Source organism: Leishmania infantum, chromosome 36 (genome assembly GCF_000002875.2).
Source record: "Leishmania infantum JPCM5 genome chromosome 36".
In the NCBI taxonomy this organism is placed as follows: Eukaryota; Euglenozoa; class Kinetoplastea; order Trypanosomatida; family Trypanosomatidae; genus Leishmania; species Leishmania infantum.
In genome coordinates, this window is record NC_009420.2 from 1,716,883 (window position 1) to 1,732,944 (window position 16,062).

At 58.1% G+C, this 16,062-nt stretch overlaps 6 protein-coding genes across 6 annotated transcripts; all 6 read left to right on the forward strand.

The window, feature by feature from the left end:
* Nucleotides 1-1,080: 1,080 nt before the first annotated feature.
* On the forward strand, nt 1,081-3,111 carry LINJ_36_4670 (metallo-peptidase, Clan MA(E), Family M3; the record flags this gene model as incomplete). The annotated part of the gene is made up of 1 exon (XM_001469806.1): nt 1,081-3,111. One exon carries the CDS (start codon nt 1,081-1,083, stop codon nt 3,109-3,111), a length of 2,031 nt encoding a protein of 676 aa, XP_001469843.1.
* Nucleotides 3,112-4,454: 1,343 nt separating this feature from the next.
* Nucleotides 4,455-4,937, forward strand: LINJ_36_4680 (conserved hypothetical protein; the record flags this gene model as incomplete). The annotated part of the gene is made up of 1 exon (XM_001469807.1): nt 4,455-4,937. One exon carries the CDS (start codon nt 4,455-4,457, stop codon nt 4,935-4,937), a length of 483 nt encoding a protein of 160 aa, XP_001469844.1.
* Nucleotides 4,938-6,459: 1,522 nt separating this feature from the next.
* LINJ_36_4690 (putative chaperone protein DNAj) lies at nt 6,460-7,287 on the forward strand (the record flags this gene model as incomplete). Its single annotated transcript, XM_001469808.1, has 1 exon — nt 6,460-7,287. One exon carries the CDS (start codon nt 6,460-6,462, stop codon nt 7,285-7,287), a length of 828 nt encoding a protein of 275 aa, XP_001469845.1.
* Nucleotides 7,288-9,111: 1,824 nt separating this feature from the next.
* Nucleotides 9,112-11,481, forward strand: AAT14 (putative amino acid transporter; the record flags this gene model as incomplete). The annotated part of the gene is made up of 1 exon (XM_001469809.1): nt 9,112-11,481. One exon carries the CDS (start codon nt 9,112-9,114, stop codon nt 11,479-11,481), a length of 2,370 nt encoding a protein of 789 aa, XP_001469846.1.
* A 1,150-nt stretch (nt 11,482-12,631) lies between these two features.
* On the forward strand, nt 12,632-14,176 carry LINJ_36_4710 (conserved hypothetical protein; the record flags this gene model as incomplete). Its single annotated transcript, XM_001469810.1, has 1 exon — nt 12,632-14,176. The coding sequence occupies one exon, from the start codon at nt 12,632-12,634 to the stop codon at nt 14,174-14,176; it is 1,545 nt and encodes a 514-aa protein (XP_001469847.1).
* A 1,026-nt stretch (nt 14,177-15,202) lies between these two features.
* LINJ_36_4720 (conserved hypothetical protein) lies at nt 15,203-16,006 on the forward strand (the record flags this gene model as incomplete). The annotated part of the gene is made up of 1 exon (XM_001469811.1): nt 15,203-16,006. One exon carries the CDS (start codon nt 15,203-15,205, stop codon nt 16,004-16,006), a length of 804 nt encoding a protein of 267 aa, XP_001469848.1.
* Between the last annotated feature and the right edge of the window lie 56 nt (nt 16,007-16,062).

Sequence of the window (16,062 nt, forward strand, 5' to 3'; positions counted from 1 at the left end):
AGCAGGGGAAGGGGTGGGGAGCCAGCGAGGCTGCGGAGGGCGGTGGTTGGCGCTGTTGTTGTTTTTTTTTGTTCGTGCTACTGATGTGGGCTGTTCTCACCGCCTGCGTTGTTGGCCTTCGCTCTTTTCTTTCTTCTGTGGCTCCCCGCGCGCCCTTCCGATGACTGCTCTTCTCCCTCCTTATCTCACGTTTCACAGCTGACGATGGTGGTGCGGGTGTGATGACGGCGTGTCAACGACCGTGCCCTGCCGCAGTGGTGGCAGCAGCCGGGGGAGGGGCTCACTCCATTTGGGTTCTTCTGTTCTCCTTTTCTTAGGTTGTCCTTTTCACCTTTCACTTCCTCTGTTGGCCAGTTTTTCACTCTCCACCTCAGAACTGCATACAGGCGAACAGCACGGTTGTGATTTACCTCGATTTTTCTTGGCGCCGACGCGAGTCCAGTGCTGGGGCGTTCACATCGCGAAGAGACTGCGTGAAGCGACGAAGCGAAGAGTGAGGCAGGAGAGAGAAGGTGGTGACGCTGCAGCTCTCACCACCACCATCTGCCTTCGACTTCTCTGCTATCGAAGTGCTCTACTCTCTTTTTCGTCCTCCGCCTTGCCTCCTCTTCCTGTGTGGGAAGCGTGCGCCTGCCATTGTGTGTGCGGGCGCATGCGTGATGCCCATTTGAATGAAGTGGTGGCGGTGCATGCTGGACGCTGTGGGGGCGAGATTTGTGGTGGCCATGCGTACGCGCCGGTACACTGCCGTCGCGCACACCGCACTTTTCCTCTCTCTCTCTCTCACTCACGGTCTGCGCCTTTCTTCCTCTCACCCGACGCCTGACGGACGCTGCTTTCGTTCGCGGCGTGTCGTCTTGTTCTCAATCGCTCCTCATAATCGCCCTATCATCCCTACTTTTGTGTGTGTGCACGCGCTTCGTAACCGCACCGCGTTCACGTTCTCTGTTGTACTCTCCGGAGCAGGTGAATTCATCCTCAGTCGGCGTCGTGCTCCCTAGTTGTCCTTTGTTTTGCGCCGGATTCGCTAGCGCCCCAGCAGCTTCGCCGCCGTCTCCACTCCTTTCCTTCTTCCACAATATGCTTCGCCGACTTGTATCCTGCGCATCGCCGTTTCGCTTGCGGGGCTGTGTTGCGGCCACTGTCTTTGGCAATGCCCGTTTTGCTTCCACGGCGAACGCATCGGCAGCACCGCCCACGAGCTCCCCCAAGGCGCCGACCTACGGCACTGTTCCCGATATCCCGAACCTGAACTTCCTTTCCAGTCCTGATAACCTGCTTAACACCGTGGATGGCACGGTGGACGTGTGCGAGGCGTTGCTGAAGGAGATTCCAAAGGCGAAGACGCCGCAGGCAAAGCATGACCTAATCGATTCCACCAGCAACGTGCTCTGCCTGCTGCTGGACCCGTGCGAATTTGTACGTCAAATCCACCCAGACGAGAACTACAAGCGTAGCGCCTCCCTCGCCTTCCAGAAGGGGTACGAGTACATGTGCGAGGTGAACTCGCGGCGCGACCTCTACGACGTCATTAAGGAGCTAGATAGCTCGGAAGGCCGCAAAGGCCTGACGCCAGAGTCCGTCAAGAATGTTGTGCAGCTGAGGAGGGACATGGAGAGCAACGGCATTCATCTTCCAGACGCGCAGCGCGCCAAGGTGACGGAGATGAACATCGAGAAGGAAGAACTGGCGATGCGCTTCTTGACAGAGCAGGGCTCGGCCAACCCTTTCGGCACTCTCCGGTACCTTCTTCAGTGCCGCTACGAGCTGGCGCAGTTGCTGGGGTTCGAGAGCTACGCAGAGCAACAGCTGCGCGGGACGATGCTGGAGAATCAGGAGAACGTGTGGCACTTCCTTTGTAGCATTGCGAGCAAATATCGTCAGCAGGCGGAGGCGGAGATGGACCTCATCCGTAAACACGTCGGCGAGGTGCGCAATCGTGCCAACATCACCGATGAATACCGAGCCCGCGTTGCGTCCTCGATGCGGCGCGATGCAGAGCCGGAGAATGCGCTCGAATACTTCTCCGTCGCGAACTGCGTGCGCGGCATTCAGTGTCTCTGCTCGGAGGTCTTCGGCGTGAAGCTGGAGGAGGTCCCCCTCAACCCCGAAGAGGTCATCAATAACAGTGTCAAGAAGTTTCATGTGTACGATGAGCACAAGAGGTTTCTCGGCGTGATTGTGCTGGACATGTACATGAACGAGATGAAGTACTGCCAGGCTGGCCACTTGACGCTGCAGCTCGGCTGCGTGCCGCACCAGGAGGCCCTCGCCACAGTGGGGCTGCGCTTACCGAAGCGGCAGTACCCGGTAGTTGTGCTCACGGCAAATGTTGGCGCGCTGAAGCCGGCGCAGCGCCGCCCCGATGGCACATACGACGACGAGGCCACCCTAATGCAGCCGAACGAGGTGACGACCGTTTTCCATGAGTTTGGCCACGCCATGCATACCATCTTTGGACAGACCCAGGTGCAAAACTTGGCCGGCACGCGCGCAAGCATCGACTACGTCGAGACTTTCTCGCAGCTCTTTGAGCAGTTCCTCTCGTCCCACGAGTTCTTGAAGCTGTGGGCGCACCGCATCAACACCCGTGAACCGATCTCCTTCGACATTGTGCAGAAGCGCAACAGCGCGGCGAACATGTTCAAGCACCTGGATATGCTGGACCAGGTGGTGCTCTCCGCGGTGGACCAGGCGCTGCACGGGCCGCAGCCGTTAACGGTGTACTTCCCGCACGGCGACCAGGGTCACGTGGGCAAGCGCACGCTCGGTGACCTGGGCGACTACGGTCGTGGTGGTTTCAACATGGCACGGGCCCTCATTCAGGTGGCGAAGCCGGTCTCCGTCGCGGAGCCGACCGAGACCGGCGTCCTGAGTACGCTCTCCTTTGAGCACCTTTCGGGATACCCTGCAGGCTACTACGGCTACCTCTACAGCCTGAGCGTGGCGCGTCGAATCTGGACGAAAAAGTTCGAGCGCGACCCGCTCAACCGCGATGCCGGGCGTGAGTTGGCAGAGAAAGTCATGCGCCACGGCGCCGCCTGTGACCCACGCGAAACCATCGAGAAATACCTCGGCGACAACCTCACAGATATTGATATTTGGGCCTAAAAGAATGGTAAGCAGGTGCGTGTCTCGCTCTCTCTGCGTGCGTGCGCCGGCCAGCCGCTGCGGTTCGAATCACACAAGAGTAATCGCGGGAGGGGGGGTAGAGGCTCAGGTAGTCCGCGAAAGAGTCGCGCATGCGTGTATGCATGTTTGGAGGTGGGAGCTGTGGGGGCGGTGGTGGTGGCCGTGGCGACGCAGAGTCCTGCAACGGAGCGTTTCTGCGTGTCATGTGACGAGCTCGTGTTCGAAGATCATCGTTGCTTCCCGGAGATGAATTCGTCCTCTTCTTTTTTTTTAATATATACGCACCTCTCCCCGCCGTACTTTGGCATTCACAAAGGTCCGTTCTCCCCCCTCTCCCCTCTCTACTTCCCTCCCCGTCGTGCCGCTGTCTTGGCAGGTGCTCACAGTCGCTGGGCTGCTGCTATGGATGAACATGGCTGCCGAGCGGTTCGCCTACCAGGCCTGGCGAGCACTGCGCTCCGTTTGGTATGCTGCGAACGCCTCATCTTTATTCCTCCACCATCCCCTCCCTCTCTGTGTCTGTGTGCTAGGGGGCGTGCGCAGATGTCTTCTTCACGCACGCATGATCTGTTCATCTCTGTATCCCGCTTTTCCGTCTTGCGGAGGCGCATGCACCAGTAATGTGCGGCTTAGTTCTCGGAAGTGGCACTTAAAAGAATACAAGGAAGGAAGAGGTTGTTACAAGCAAACAAAAAGGAAAGCAACGGCTGTGGCAAGACGGTTAGAGAGAGAAAAAGACAGCGTGATAACTACACCATCCCAAGGCGCACCCCAAGAGGTGCATCGAAGCCCGCGCTTAAGCAGAGGAGAAAATGCTCACCACCATCGCAGGTGACCACCGCCCACTACTCAAACTCCATCAACGCGGGGCGAAGGGTGTGAAGGACAGACGTTGATCACCGCTCCCTCCCCCCTGCCAAACACGGCAGTGTGCTGATGTAATGGCGGATTCTCTCCGTTTCTTTGCTTCACTTTGACCTCGTCTCGGTCGCCTGCTTATCGTGTCGTAACCCTTGCGTGCAACGGCTCCCTCGGCTGCCTTTTGGCTTCCCGCTTTGGACTCGTTCTCCCTTCACACCGATGTATGCGGTGCTGCGGTGCGAGAGTCGACTCGCTGGCGCTCTCTCTTTCTGTTGGCACACACGCACACTTCCATTTCACCCACGTACGCCTTGTCTCCGCCGGGCAGTCCGTTGTGCGCCGCTCTTTTTGCGACTCCTCGCAGCTGGCCTTGAACCCCCCCCCACTCCCGTCCCCTGCCGATCTTCTCCAGTTCGACCCGCTCCAACGCAAGCCCTTTTGATTTGTTTCTCACGTGAGTCATGATGCGCTCCTCGTTCGTGCATAAGGCGGCCGCCGCAGCGGCTGGTGGGGGTATGACCGCAACGTCTAGCGATCACAAGATGGCATCGCTGCACAAGCTTCTCACTGGTGAGGTGCAGTTCCGCAACAACGCCCTGCTGAAGGCGTGCAACATCGAGCACAACTTCGGTTCCAAGTGGAAGTCAGACATTGAGGCGTACGCGAAGTGCCTGCCGCCGGACGAGAGGAGCTGTCTGGAGCGCCAGGTCGCGCGCGTCACGCTGACGCGCTACACGACTCGCGAGCTTGCCGAGTACTGCGGCGAGGGCCCGGAGCACGTGGACGCGGTGGCGCGTGAGGCGAACATTGCACAGGCCAAGGCGTATGCGCAGAAAAACGGCGCCGACAAGCTGGAGGCCTACGTGAAAGCCGAGTCTAAGAACGCCGGCTGGTCCGAGGCCGAGGCGAAGAACTTTATGGATGCCGTGAAAGCGGCCAAATAAGCGCTTGTCAAGAAACCGTCCAGCGAGGCGTGAGGGGTGGTGACGTCGCGCTGCACCTGCTAACCTGGTCTGGACGATATCGTGCCCATCGTTGATCGTAGGCAAGCTTTCGTGTCTTTGCTGATCCGCCTCTGTGTGACCCTTCTCTCGCTTTCTGTGCTCTGTGTGCAGCACCGGCACCATCTCTCTCTCTCTGCACGAGGCAGAGGCGCTTATACGCGTGCGTGTACAACAACAAAGAGAGGGCTCAGGCAGAAGCGGTTGCCGAAGTGGGTGTGCATGTGTGTGCACACACCAGGGGTCGGAGAAACATCGCGAATCAACACGGTAGGCACGCCCATGGACGAAGACGCGTGCGAGCCCCGCCATGCTTTTTTCTCGCTGTTCGCGTTGTTGTTGTTTTAGTGTAGTTTAGCGGACGAAAAGAAAATTGAAGCACTCTCGTTGGTGCGGTAACGCGCGTCAGTGAACAGGATGCCGGCGTTCCAGGGTGCGCGCATGTGTCTGTGAAACTTGTGAGTTGGTGAAGGAGGAACGCATGAGGGAAGGGGATGGCGATGGTGGTGGACCAGAACTAGAGACAAGTACTGCCCTTGAAGTGGCCATGGGGATGCCAAAGAGGCGCTCGGGGCTTCGGATGTCTCCTGAGGCGTTTTTTGTTGTTTTGCGAATCTGTACTTGATGGCGTGCTGGTGCCTGTTTCCCTGCGTTCCGTTGTGCACACCCACCCACACACACGCCCCCTTCTCCCCTCTCTCTATCGCGACGCGCTGAACCCAAGAAATGACGACGGCCTAGGAAAGGAAGAGCTCTTCTTCGATTAAAAAAAAAAAACAGCAAGAAAATATTGACACGACAGCGTACTAGTCACGCGTATCATTGGTACGAGGAAAGGGACTAGCCTATCGTAAGAGAAGATCGGAGCTACTGCAGCTCTCAAAATGTTCGCTGACGACCGCCGGTCGAGGATCGATAGCGTTGCAGGATCGGCGTATTGGAGCCGAACCTTGCGGCACTTCTATGATCATCGCCGCCTGCATTTCCGACGCGTGCCGTTTCGTCCAAACGGTGGGGTGGCGGTGGTGGTGACAGCTTCAGGGTCATCATGTTGTGACCTATCGGTGAGAACTCCACTCTTCGTCTCATCTTACTAATCGTGTATCCTCCGGTGAGGCTTGACCTTTTCCTTTGGTAGTCGTTTTGTTTTCATACTCCCCCACGTCGAGGAAAGCCTCACACGGCCGAAGATCACGCCTCTGCCACAGCTGAAGGAGGCGGGCCTGACAGACACGAGAGCGACCAGACCTTCACATTGGCGGGAGGGGGCGTCTCCCCGTTCCGCTGTTCTTTTCCACGTTTGGCGCCGTTCTCTTTTCATTGGCTCCCGGTGAGCACCGGTGATTGAGCGCTGGAGCGCATCAGCCGTCCGTGCGTGGAATCGCCCAAGAAGCAGCCGGCTTTGTATTCCTCTTTACCGCTGCGTACTGCTGGCATACACCCCCTGCAAATCTCGCATATAACAATGGGCGCTGTCAAGTTTCAGCTTTACAAGACACTCGGTGTCCCCGTGGAAAGCTCTATCGAGGATATCGCGCGCTCATATCGGCGTCTCGCACTCAAGTACCACCCAGACCGCAATCCAGAGGGCGTGGAAAAGTTCAAGAGTATCTCGAACGCCTATGCCGTTCTGTCTGACCCTGAGCGACGCGCGGCGTACGACCTGACAGGCTTTGTCTCGGATTCCGCAGAGTCACCGCACGCCATGTCAGATGAGGCGGCTCGCCAGCAGCGCTCTGTGGAGCTAGCGGATCAAGTGCGCAACTTCTTTGCCACCTACGCTGGATCTGCAGAAGAGCAGGCGGACGTCGTGCGCGGCTACGAAAAGTGCAATGGAGACTTCAAAAAAATGGTGCGAGAGTATCTGCTCTTTGACAACGGCGTCGAGGCGGAGGTGCAGCGGCTGCATCGTCTTGTGTCGACGCTGATCGAGGTGGGGAATCTATCGCCGACGCCGGCGTGGGAGTCAACGAGCACTCCGGAGGCTATCCTCAGGCTGGAGAAAGCCATGCATCGTGAGCGCCAGGAGGCGGAGAAGGTGTTGAAGGATATGGCCGGCAGCGGTACCGGTGCATCAGGCGCCGCCGACGGCGACCTTAGCAGCCTTCAAGTTATGATTCGGCAGCGACAGCAGTCTTCATACGAGTCGATGCTGAGCCGCCTCGAGAACAAGTACGTGACGAAGAGGAACAACGCACGAGAGTCGAGCAAGCGCACACGCGAGGCGGCACCGACCGCTCGCAAGGACGAACGTGCTTCCAAAAGGCACCGGAAAGCCTCTCATCACCGGTAAGAATGGCACATGCGCGTAAGAGGCGAGTGCTTCAGGCATCGATCCTGGTAATGTGGGTAGGCTCCCTCTCTGGACAGCTGTACTCTTCTGTCTCTTGTGCTATTGTGGACGGTATCGCTCATGTCCAGACGCGTGTGGTCTTTCACCACATCTTCTGACGCTACCACCGAAGTTTCCTGTGTGGCTTCTTGGCCAATTCATCGCTGTCCTCTGAGCCGGGATGGCGGGCACATCATCGACACGATCCCGCGTTTGCTTCAGACCTCCCTACCCCGTTTTTTTTTGTTTTCGCTGTTGTTGTTGTCACCCTCTCCTTGTTTCAGACATAGAGAACGCAAAAAAAAAACGAAAGAAGGATCGGATTTGCCTCGCCGGCACCGTGGATCTCCTTGTCGACAGCGAACCCTCCGAGATGGTGTGCCGAACATCGCAAAGGGAGGCCAATGCGTTAAACCCCCGGCTGTAATAAGGAGGATTTTCTTCTGCTTTGACGTTGCAGCAGCTGGGCGGATCGTGAGTTGGTGGGGCGGGAGAAGCTGATCATCCCGGAGCCGCACCCCTCCCCTCCCTCTCATACCACCATCAGCCTCCTTCCTTCACTTCCGCGCCGCCGCATGCCGGCGACGCCGCTTCGCCGTTCTATGACACGTGCATTCTGCCCATTGCACGTGGATGCGTCGTGACTTGATCACCATTACGTTGTCGTTGCACACCTCACTTCTGAGACTCTTTTTTACACTTCGGGTTTTGCTGTCTCTTCCTCTCTGCTGGCGTATTCGTCTGCACAAGGAGCTCATTCTCCACACACACACACACACACACACACAAGCACACACGCTACCTAGCTCCGTTATCCCAACGCCCCACTTGCTTCTGTGTAACTCTAGGCTGGGTGGACATCGTCCAGCCGATTTGTTAGTAAAAGACCCCGTAGGCAGCGCTAGCATCTCCTCTTTTCAGGCGCCCCTTGGGCTCTGGTGTCTATCACGTTTCTAGACAAGACCTGCTGCTTGCGAGCGAGGAGAGGGCGGCTTTGGGGCACGCAGCCTGGCGTACACGGAAGTCGACGTTTTTTTTTTTGCCTGTCTTTTACGAGTGTACCGTGCTGGTAAACTCCGTGGTTTGTTTTTGCGAGAACAAATGCGCAAGATCGTGAGGTTGCACCGGCCCGCACGCATCTGCTGTTCGCTCGCACGTCTGAGCAAAGACGATCAAACTAACACAACAACACACGAAAGCTCGAAGTCAAGCAAGCAACAGCTACAAAAAAAAGCACTCACGGCACCCACGAAATAGACGTCGTATCTGTGTTCGTTCCTGCCACGGACCCTCGCACGCGCAGCCACTCCTTTCATGCGCATACACGACGCGCAACGACACTCGGGGACGTATACGCCTTTCTTTTCAGGCTTTTGTTTTTCGTCGTTTGTTGTATGTTTGCCTTCATTGATCGCATACAGGAACGAAGCGAACGCCCCCCCACTTTCTCTTCGTTTGTACGTGTGCGTGTGTGCTTTTTGCTGGTGTTTTGTAACCCCGTTCTATTTCTCCCTGCATCTTTTTTTTTTTCGCTCGCTCTCTCTCTCTCTCTTTACACATATGCGGTCTGACGTGCATGTGTTTTTGCGTTACTACTCCTTCCCTTGACGGTTCTTCGGCACGACGCCGACGCCTCCCGCCCTCCCCTGCTCGCACGAGCTCATCGGCTCTTGTCGCACTTCTTCGCTTTGCTTCCACCGCCTCGATTAGGAGCGTTTATACATCTGTTTACGCATTCTTGTGTTTGCGGCGTACCTGAGGTCGTACACCGAGACTCGAACACTCATGCAATCTCTTGCAGCCCGCAGGTCGCTGCTTGTGCACGACGTTCGCGCGTCGCAGCGGCAGTCTTTCGCCGGTCGTATTAGCCACCGCGTCGCCTCCAGGCTCTCGCTCGCCGCTCCTCCTGTGGAGGCGCGCACCGGGACTGTGGCAGGCACCATCATCAACACCCTCTGCAGCGTGATCGGCGCCGGGGTGCTGTCGCTGCCACTGGCGCTCTACTTCTCTTCCATTATAGTTGGGCTGGTTGTACTCCTCGTGTTCTCATCCTTTGCGGCCTTCAGCGTGTACTGCCTTGTCGTGGGCTGCGACGCCACCGGGCGGTACTCTATCACTGAGGTGATTGCCTTTGCCATCTACCCACCGCAGCTGTGGGAGGAGTACCTGCGCAAGCAAGGGGCCGCCAAGGAGACGGCGCGAGAAGAAGAGCAGCATGTGGCACGGCAGCACCACATGCCAGCCTCCGCTTCGTCTGGGGTGCGCAGCAGCAGCCTAAACGGAGAAAGCGCCGTGACGGCTTCGCAGCAAACTGAAGAGGCGCCGACAAGCATGGATGCGAAGCAGCACAGTGATCCAGGGGAGGGCGTGGCGAGCGACGATGAAGGAAGCGAGGATACCCTTCCGTATCGTCACCGCCATGGCAGCCATCGATACGACCGCCGACGAGACGACGGCCACTCGTGCGCAGAAGCCTCACGAACGAAGGAATGCACAGAGCGCCATCCACACGCCTCTTTCCTCGCCCCTTCGGCGAGCACCAACGCTCGACTGCGCGACGCGTACGCGCGAGAAGAGTGGCGCCGGCGTCGTTGCCGCCGCGTCATTACGGCACTTATGGAGCTCATCGTCTTCAGCAGCAACTATGGCGCCCTCGTGATTTACTCCAAGGTGATCGCCGATTCCATGCCACCCGTTGTTTCGTACGCCACGCACACGGACGGCTTTCTAGTGTCCAAATACTTCTGGCTCATTACTGGCGGCGTCGTATTTTTTGTGCTGAGCTGCTCACGTAACATGGAGGAGCTGAAGTGGTCTTCGCTGCTCGGCTTCCTGACGATTTTATACATTGTTGTCCTTATTCTCTACCGCTACCACACACAGAAGCGGTACGACTATCCGCACGTCGACCCGCGCAGCTATGGCACGGTACACTGGCTCCGCCTCTCAGTAGGCGTGCTGCAGACAATCTCGACGTTCGGGTTGGCCCTCAGCTACCACTACAACGTGCCGTACTTCTACAAGGAACTGCAGGACCGCCGACCGTACTGCATGATGCAGTCCCTCGCGGTGGCCTTTCCCATCGTTGTCGTCTGTTATGCCGTCACCGGTGTCGTCGGCTACTTGACCTTTGGCACCGAGGTGGCGGCACCGAGGGTGGGCGGCAACATCGTCTCGAACTACCCAAAGAACGACCTCTTAATGAACATCGCTCGTCTCGGCCTCTTTGTTCACTTTGCGTGCGTGTTCCCTGTCCTGTCAATCTGCACGCGTCGCGGCCTGCATCGGCTAACCATGATTGCCCTGACGTGGGCAGATCAGTCAGCCCTGATGATGGAGGCTGCCAGGGCATCGGGAGCGCAGCTGACGGAGGGTGTGCGCGGGGCAGAAGTGAGCACAGCAGCCGTGTCCTCGCTGTCCCCAACTGCGGCCCCCACGAACGGCGCCGGCGTAGAGGACGGGGCTCACGTATGTGGTCACATCCCTGGCGAGACGTCTCCTCTGCTGCAGAGGCACGGCAGCCCCACGCCCGGCTACGAGGTGTTTGCGAACAGCTCGCCACCTCATCTCGCCAGTCTTGGCCAGCAATACAACGCCGAGTTACCGCTATCTGAGCGTCGGAACTCAGCTGCAGCTGACAGGCCGTGGGATGCTTTGTGCGCAGACGCCAGTGGGGCAGAACAGGTGCGCGCCTCGCAGCCCGGGTCGGAGCAGTTGGGCACCATCGACGTGGATCGCGACGTCGGCTCACCTGATCAGACGACGATGCTCGCCATTGTGATAGAGGCTGCCTTCCTAGTGATCACATCGGTGCTGATTGCTGCGACCGTGTCGGGCATCGACTTTGTGATACACCTGATCGGAACCCTGTTCAGTACTTTTATTGTGATGGTGGCGCCTGGGATGGTGGGGTGGTGCGTGTTCTCACCAAGTGGCCCCTTTGGCTCTGCGTCGGCTGCCGTGGCCGCGTGCAGCGGCGGCGACGGAAAGTTCTCTGGCGCCCTTGTAAGCGATTTGTTGTCGCGCTTCCGGCTGATTCGATTGAAGCAGCTCATGTGCCTCCTGAACGTTGTGCTGGGGATTTGCGTGACGTGCGTCGGCGTTGCGACACTCGTGTACGAGACATTCTGGGGAAAACCGATACCAGCGCTGTGAGGCTGAGCCGCTCGGTGGTGGACACGGGATGAGGCGTGTGTGTGGGTGGTGGTGCACAGCAAAAACGAAGGGCAAGAGCAGACACACGTGGGCAAAAACACATACGACAGAGGCCCTTGCGCTCTGTTTGGGGGAGGCGGGGGCGCACGGGTATCTCTACGCTGCTGCCTCCCTCACAGTGTGGCGGCTTGGCGGACGCGCCGCTCTCTGTTTTCGTTGCGTCCCCTTGCCTGCCGACCTCGGCAGAGTGCTAGGGCGCGTGCTCGTGTGCCTGTGTCTGCGCGCTGTCGGACGGCCCGTGCGTCCCTCTTTGTGTGCGCGCAAACTTACCTGCGGGCGTTTGTGTGTGCTCTCCTCCTCGCGGCGTGCTAGCGAGCTCTCTGTTTTCACCATGACGTCGCCTGCTGTACTCCTTTTCCTTTATCTGGAGACGGAGGGGTTATCGTTTCGATTACGAGCAATGCAAGTGCGAGCGGTACAAGAAGAGCTTCCGCTCCTCACTCGAAGGCCTGTGGCACAAAGGGAAGTCGATGCAGCAGCGCCGAGGCCAGATGTCTTCCTCTTCCTTTTTTTTTGGAGATGCATGTGAGAGGTGGGCGCAACCCACTCACATGCATGTATTATCTTGCGACTGTGCGCGTGCGGCTGCCCCATCCGGTGTGCTTTGTTCGCTTGCCAAGCGAGGTCGTCCCGACCACGAAACGGCCGAATATATGCGGTACAGGTAGGTTACGTGAACGCATCGGACGCGATCTGTCCTTGCATCTTGACCCCTTTTCATGCTTGACCCTTCCCCCTGCCCCCTCGCGAGCATTGAGACTTTGGGGCTTTGCGCGGGCTTGACACACGGATACACACACACACACACATGCACACACGCATGCCCCATCCGACCTGGAGCGTGCATCCACACATGCGCGGCAGAGAGACAGTTTTCCCGTTTCACGGACATTTGCGCTCTGTTCCCCACACACTGATATGCCCTTGTTCGCCCCTCTGGTCTTTGTCTGCAGTGTTGAGGAGTAGCGTGTCTGAGCCCCAAAAAACAACGCGCCCTTCTTGAGGAAGAACGAAAAAAAAAAAGAACGTGGGCTCGCGTCGCTTTCCCTACCTTGCCTTAGACGACCGCATTTGACCCGCTCACACCATCATGACGACTCTTCTGACGTGCTCCTCTGAGCAGAGGGTTGCACCGCTGTCACTTGCATCCATGCGGTGCAGGATGGCTGCGCTTCGCCGCGCCGCTTCTCAACCCAATGCGCTCCTTTTGCGCGCCCCCCTTTTTCGGCCAACCTCGTCGCTGATGATGAGTGTGCGTTGCCGTTCGGACTCTGGTTTTGCGAAGAGCCGTCCGGTAAAGTACGTGTCAACTGAAGCGCCGGAACTGCGGCGTGGTGGCTCGAGCGCCGAGGCGGGGTCTTACGAGACGGTCAACGGCGTTCTCTCGGCAGACTACGTTGGAGGGCTGAGTAACGTCACCGCGGAGAAGTTCCGCGGCATGCAGCCGGTCGGCACCTGGGAACGAGGCGATGGCGACGGAGAGAGCGACGAGACCGCGAACGGCTCCGTGGAGGTCATGGAGGTGGACTTCACCTCCGACGAGAAGCTCAGCAAGCTGGAGAAGCTCTACCGCGGCGCACACAAGGGCGACAAGATTCTGTCCCCTCGTGAGCGCCAGCTCTTTTCCCGCATGATCTACGAAAAATTCTATAAGGTCGGAGTTCAGAGCGTCGTTGATCCCGCGATTTTATACCAGGCGTCGCTTGAGGTGCATTGGGTGGAGGAGTGGGCTGCTGGCCGCGCGCGCGCGGAGCGCTGGTCTGAAGAAGAAGCGCGACGCCAGGTGAAGCGGTCGCTCCTCGAGCGCGTCGATCTCCACAAGCCGCTCTCATACATTATCGGCTCGCAGCCGTTCTTCGGGTGCGATATCCACTGCGAGGCGCCGCTTCTGTGCCCTCGGCCCGAGACGGAGATGTGGACGCATTGGATGGTGTACAAGCACCTGGCACGCGCGGAGCGCCGCACCTTTACCACCGGCTTCTCCCCTGCTGTGTCGCCGATCAGAATTCTCGACGTTTGCTGCGGCACGGGCTGCATCGGGGTGGCGCTGGCGAAGCACCTGCCAAGCGCCGTCGTCACTGCCCTCGACATTCTTCCAGAGGCAGTACGGGTATCCAGAGAGAACGCGATGCGCAACGGAATTTCACCTGCGCGGTACTCGGCGATGGAGAGCGACATGTTCAGCTGCTTCCTCGAGGGGCAGGTGTCCGGGCAACCGGGTGACAGCGCCGACCTGAGCGAGGACCGCCCGTTTGGCACCGTGAAGGACGCATATGCTGGCACCTATGACGTAATCGTGTCCAACCCACCGTACGTGCTACCGGAGCAGTACGTCGGTCTGCCTTGCACCATCACTCATTGGGAGTCCAAGACGGCCCTCGTCGGTGATGACTACCGCGAATCCCGGCAGTACTTGTACTTCAAGGAGCTCTGTGTGCATGGGGCCAAGCTGCTGAAACCGCGTGCTCGGCGCAACGATATGCTTCGCGATGCGCCGAACATTGCGATCGAGGTCGGCCTGCAGGCGCACATGGTGGCGGACCTGATGGAAAAGAGCAAACTCTGGCGAGATGTCGAAGTTCATTTAGATTATGCCCAGCAGGAGCGCTGGATTACGGCGAACTCGTCACACTGAAAAGAGCCCACAGCTCATTCGCCACCTGTGCGAGCGAGTTCTCTGGGATAATCTTCGGCAGATATCAGAGGACTCCTTTGCACTGAGGTGTGCTTGTTTGCTTCGACTTCTCAGTCATCGCCGCTGGCGGCGAAGAGACTTGGAGGCAGAGCACAAAAAACGCACGCGCGTCTCCTCGCCGTCGTTGTATACAAGGGAGAAGATGAAAACAACAGCACACACAAAAGAAAACTGCTGCTAAAAGCATGACGGCTAGTCGCATTTTTTTTTTCGGTGCGCTCGTTGGTTGGGTGGTGGGTCGGGTGCACTTGCGTAATGCGTGTGTGCCCCCCTTCCCCCTCCTCCTCTTCTCCCCCTCCCCAGCGTGGACGACTGGAGTTTTCGTTGATGGGTTCATCTTCAGTGAGAGGCCTGTTTGATCATTCCCTTCCCTCTACTGGCCTTCTGAGCAACCCACTCATACCCTTCCGATGCCGAGCACGTACATACACCCCACAGAGAGCCCAAAGCGAGATTCGCTCAAGCAGCAGCGCTGTGGTTGTTGTTCGTACTCTCACATTGAGACGGGCGCACGTCGCTTGCCGTGTGCACAAGCGTGCCGGCGATTCTCTCTCTGCCCCCTCTCTTGTTCTTTTTTCTTCTCGCATCTCGTGCCTCTCGCTTTTCTCTATCACGTCTTGACAGAGTCGCTCAGGCCCCCAGCGATCCAGCCAGAAAAGAAGAAGCACACCCTCTGCACCCCAATAGAGGCGTACCCATACACACACCCAACATCAACCACGCACCACTAGATCAACGCCAGTGCGCGCCTCTTTCTCCCACTCTGGCGTTCCAGAGTCGCACCGATAAGTTTTTGTTCTCCTTTCCAAGTCTGTCGGATTTCGCTTCTCGTTGCGCAAGGTCAGGAGTATCGCCTTTGCGGTGCGAGCATCCTTATCTTCGGGTTGTTGCCTTCTCGCACTGGACCGCCTGCTCTATCCCGTTTTCTCACTCTTCACCTCCAGCGGCCACGTCATAAAACCAGCCATGGTACTTCTCGAGTGCAAGCGGCTTCCAAAGGAGGAGTACAGCAAGGACTATGACGCCTTCATCGCAAGCGTGCCATCCACCACGAACATCGGCGAAGCCACCGACGCCATTCAGAAGATGCAAAACACACGCGTCCGGCTCACGTGGATGATGGCGGCCGCGAAGCAGATGATCAAGGATTGCATGGTGGACGCGGAGAAGCAGCATTACCTCACCGGGCCGATCGGTGACACGGAGCGTTACCTTTCCCTAGAACGCACAGAAAGGCGTCAGTTGTGCGTACAGAGTGAGCTGGATGCTCTCGTGGAGGCGTTCAAGGGGGGCGTGATGATTCTGTTCCCAGCCGAGTGCAGCGGCAGCGATGCCTGCCAGCGCCTGGCTGCTATTCTCGACAACGATACAGTGTCAGATGTAGAGAAGTCGAAGGCGCACCGCATTCTCAGCATGATTGACGACGGGGCCACAAACGAAAACACCTTGTCTGGTCGGGCGGTGATGTGGTGGAGTGCCAAGCCGCTCGCGCGCGACTCCGACTTTGTGAAGTACATTGGAAAGAACGACAAGACGAAGATTACAGTGAAGCTGGCCGCCGAGGGTAGCGCGGCACCGCCTCGTGAGCCGGCGGTCGATGCCAAGGCCCAGGCGGAGCTGATGCAGCACTTTTACCGAAAGCAGGAAGAGATGAAGAAGCTGGTGGAGGACGAGGACATTTCGTTTGGCAACAGTGCTTGGGCCAACCCTCATGGTCTGAAGAACCAGCTGCAGGGCCTAGACTCCATCCACTACAAGGGTGCCTTCTAGGGATACTTCTTTACTGCCCTTGAGTGCGGAAGCCTTTCAAACAGCTATATCAGCTC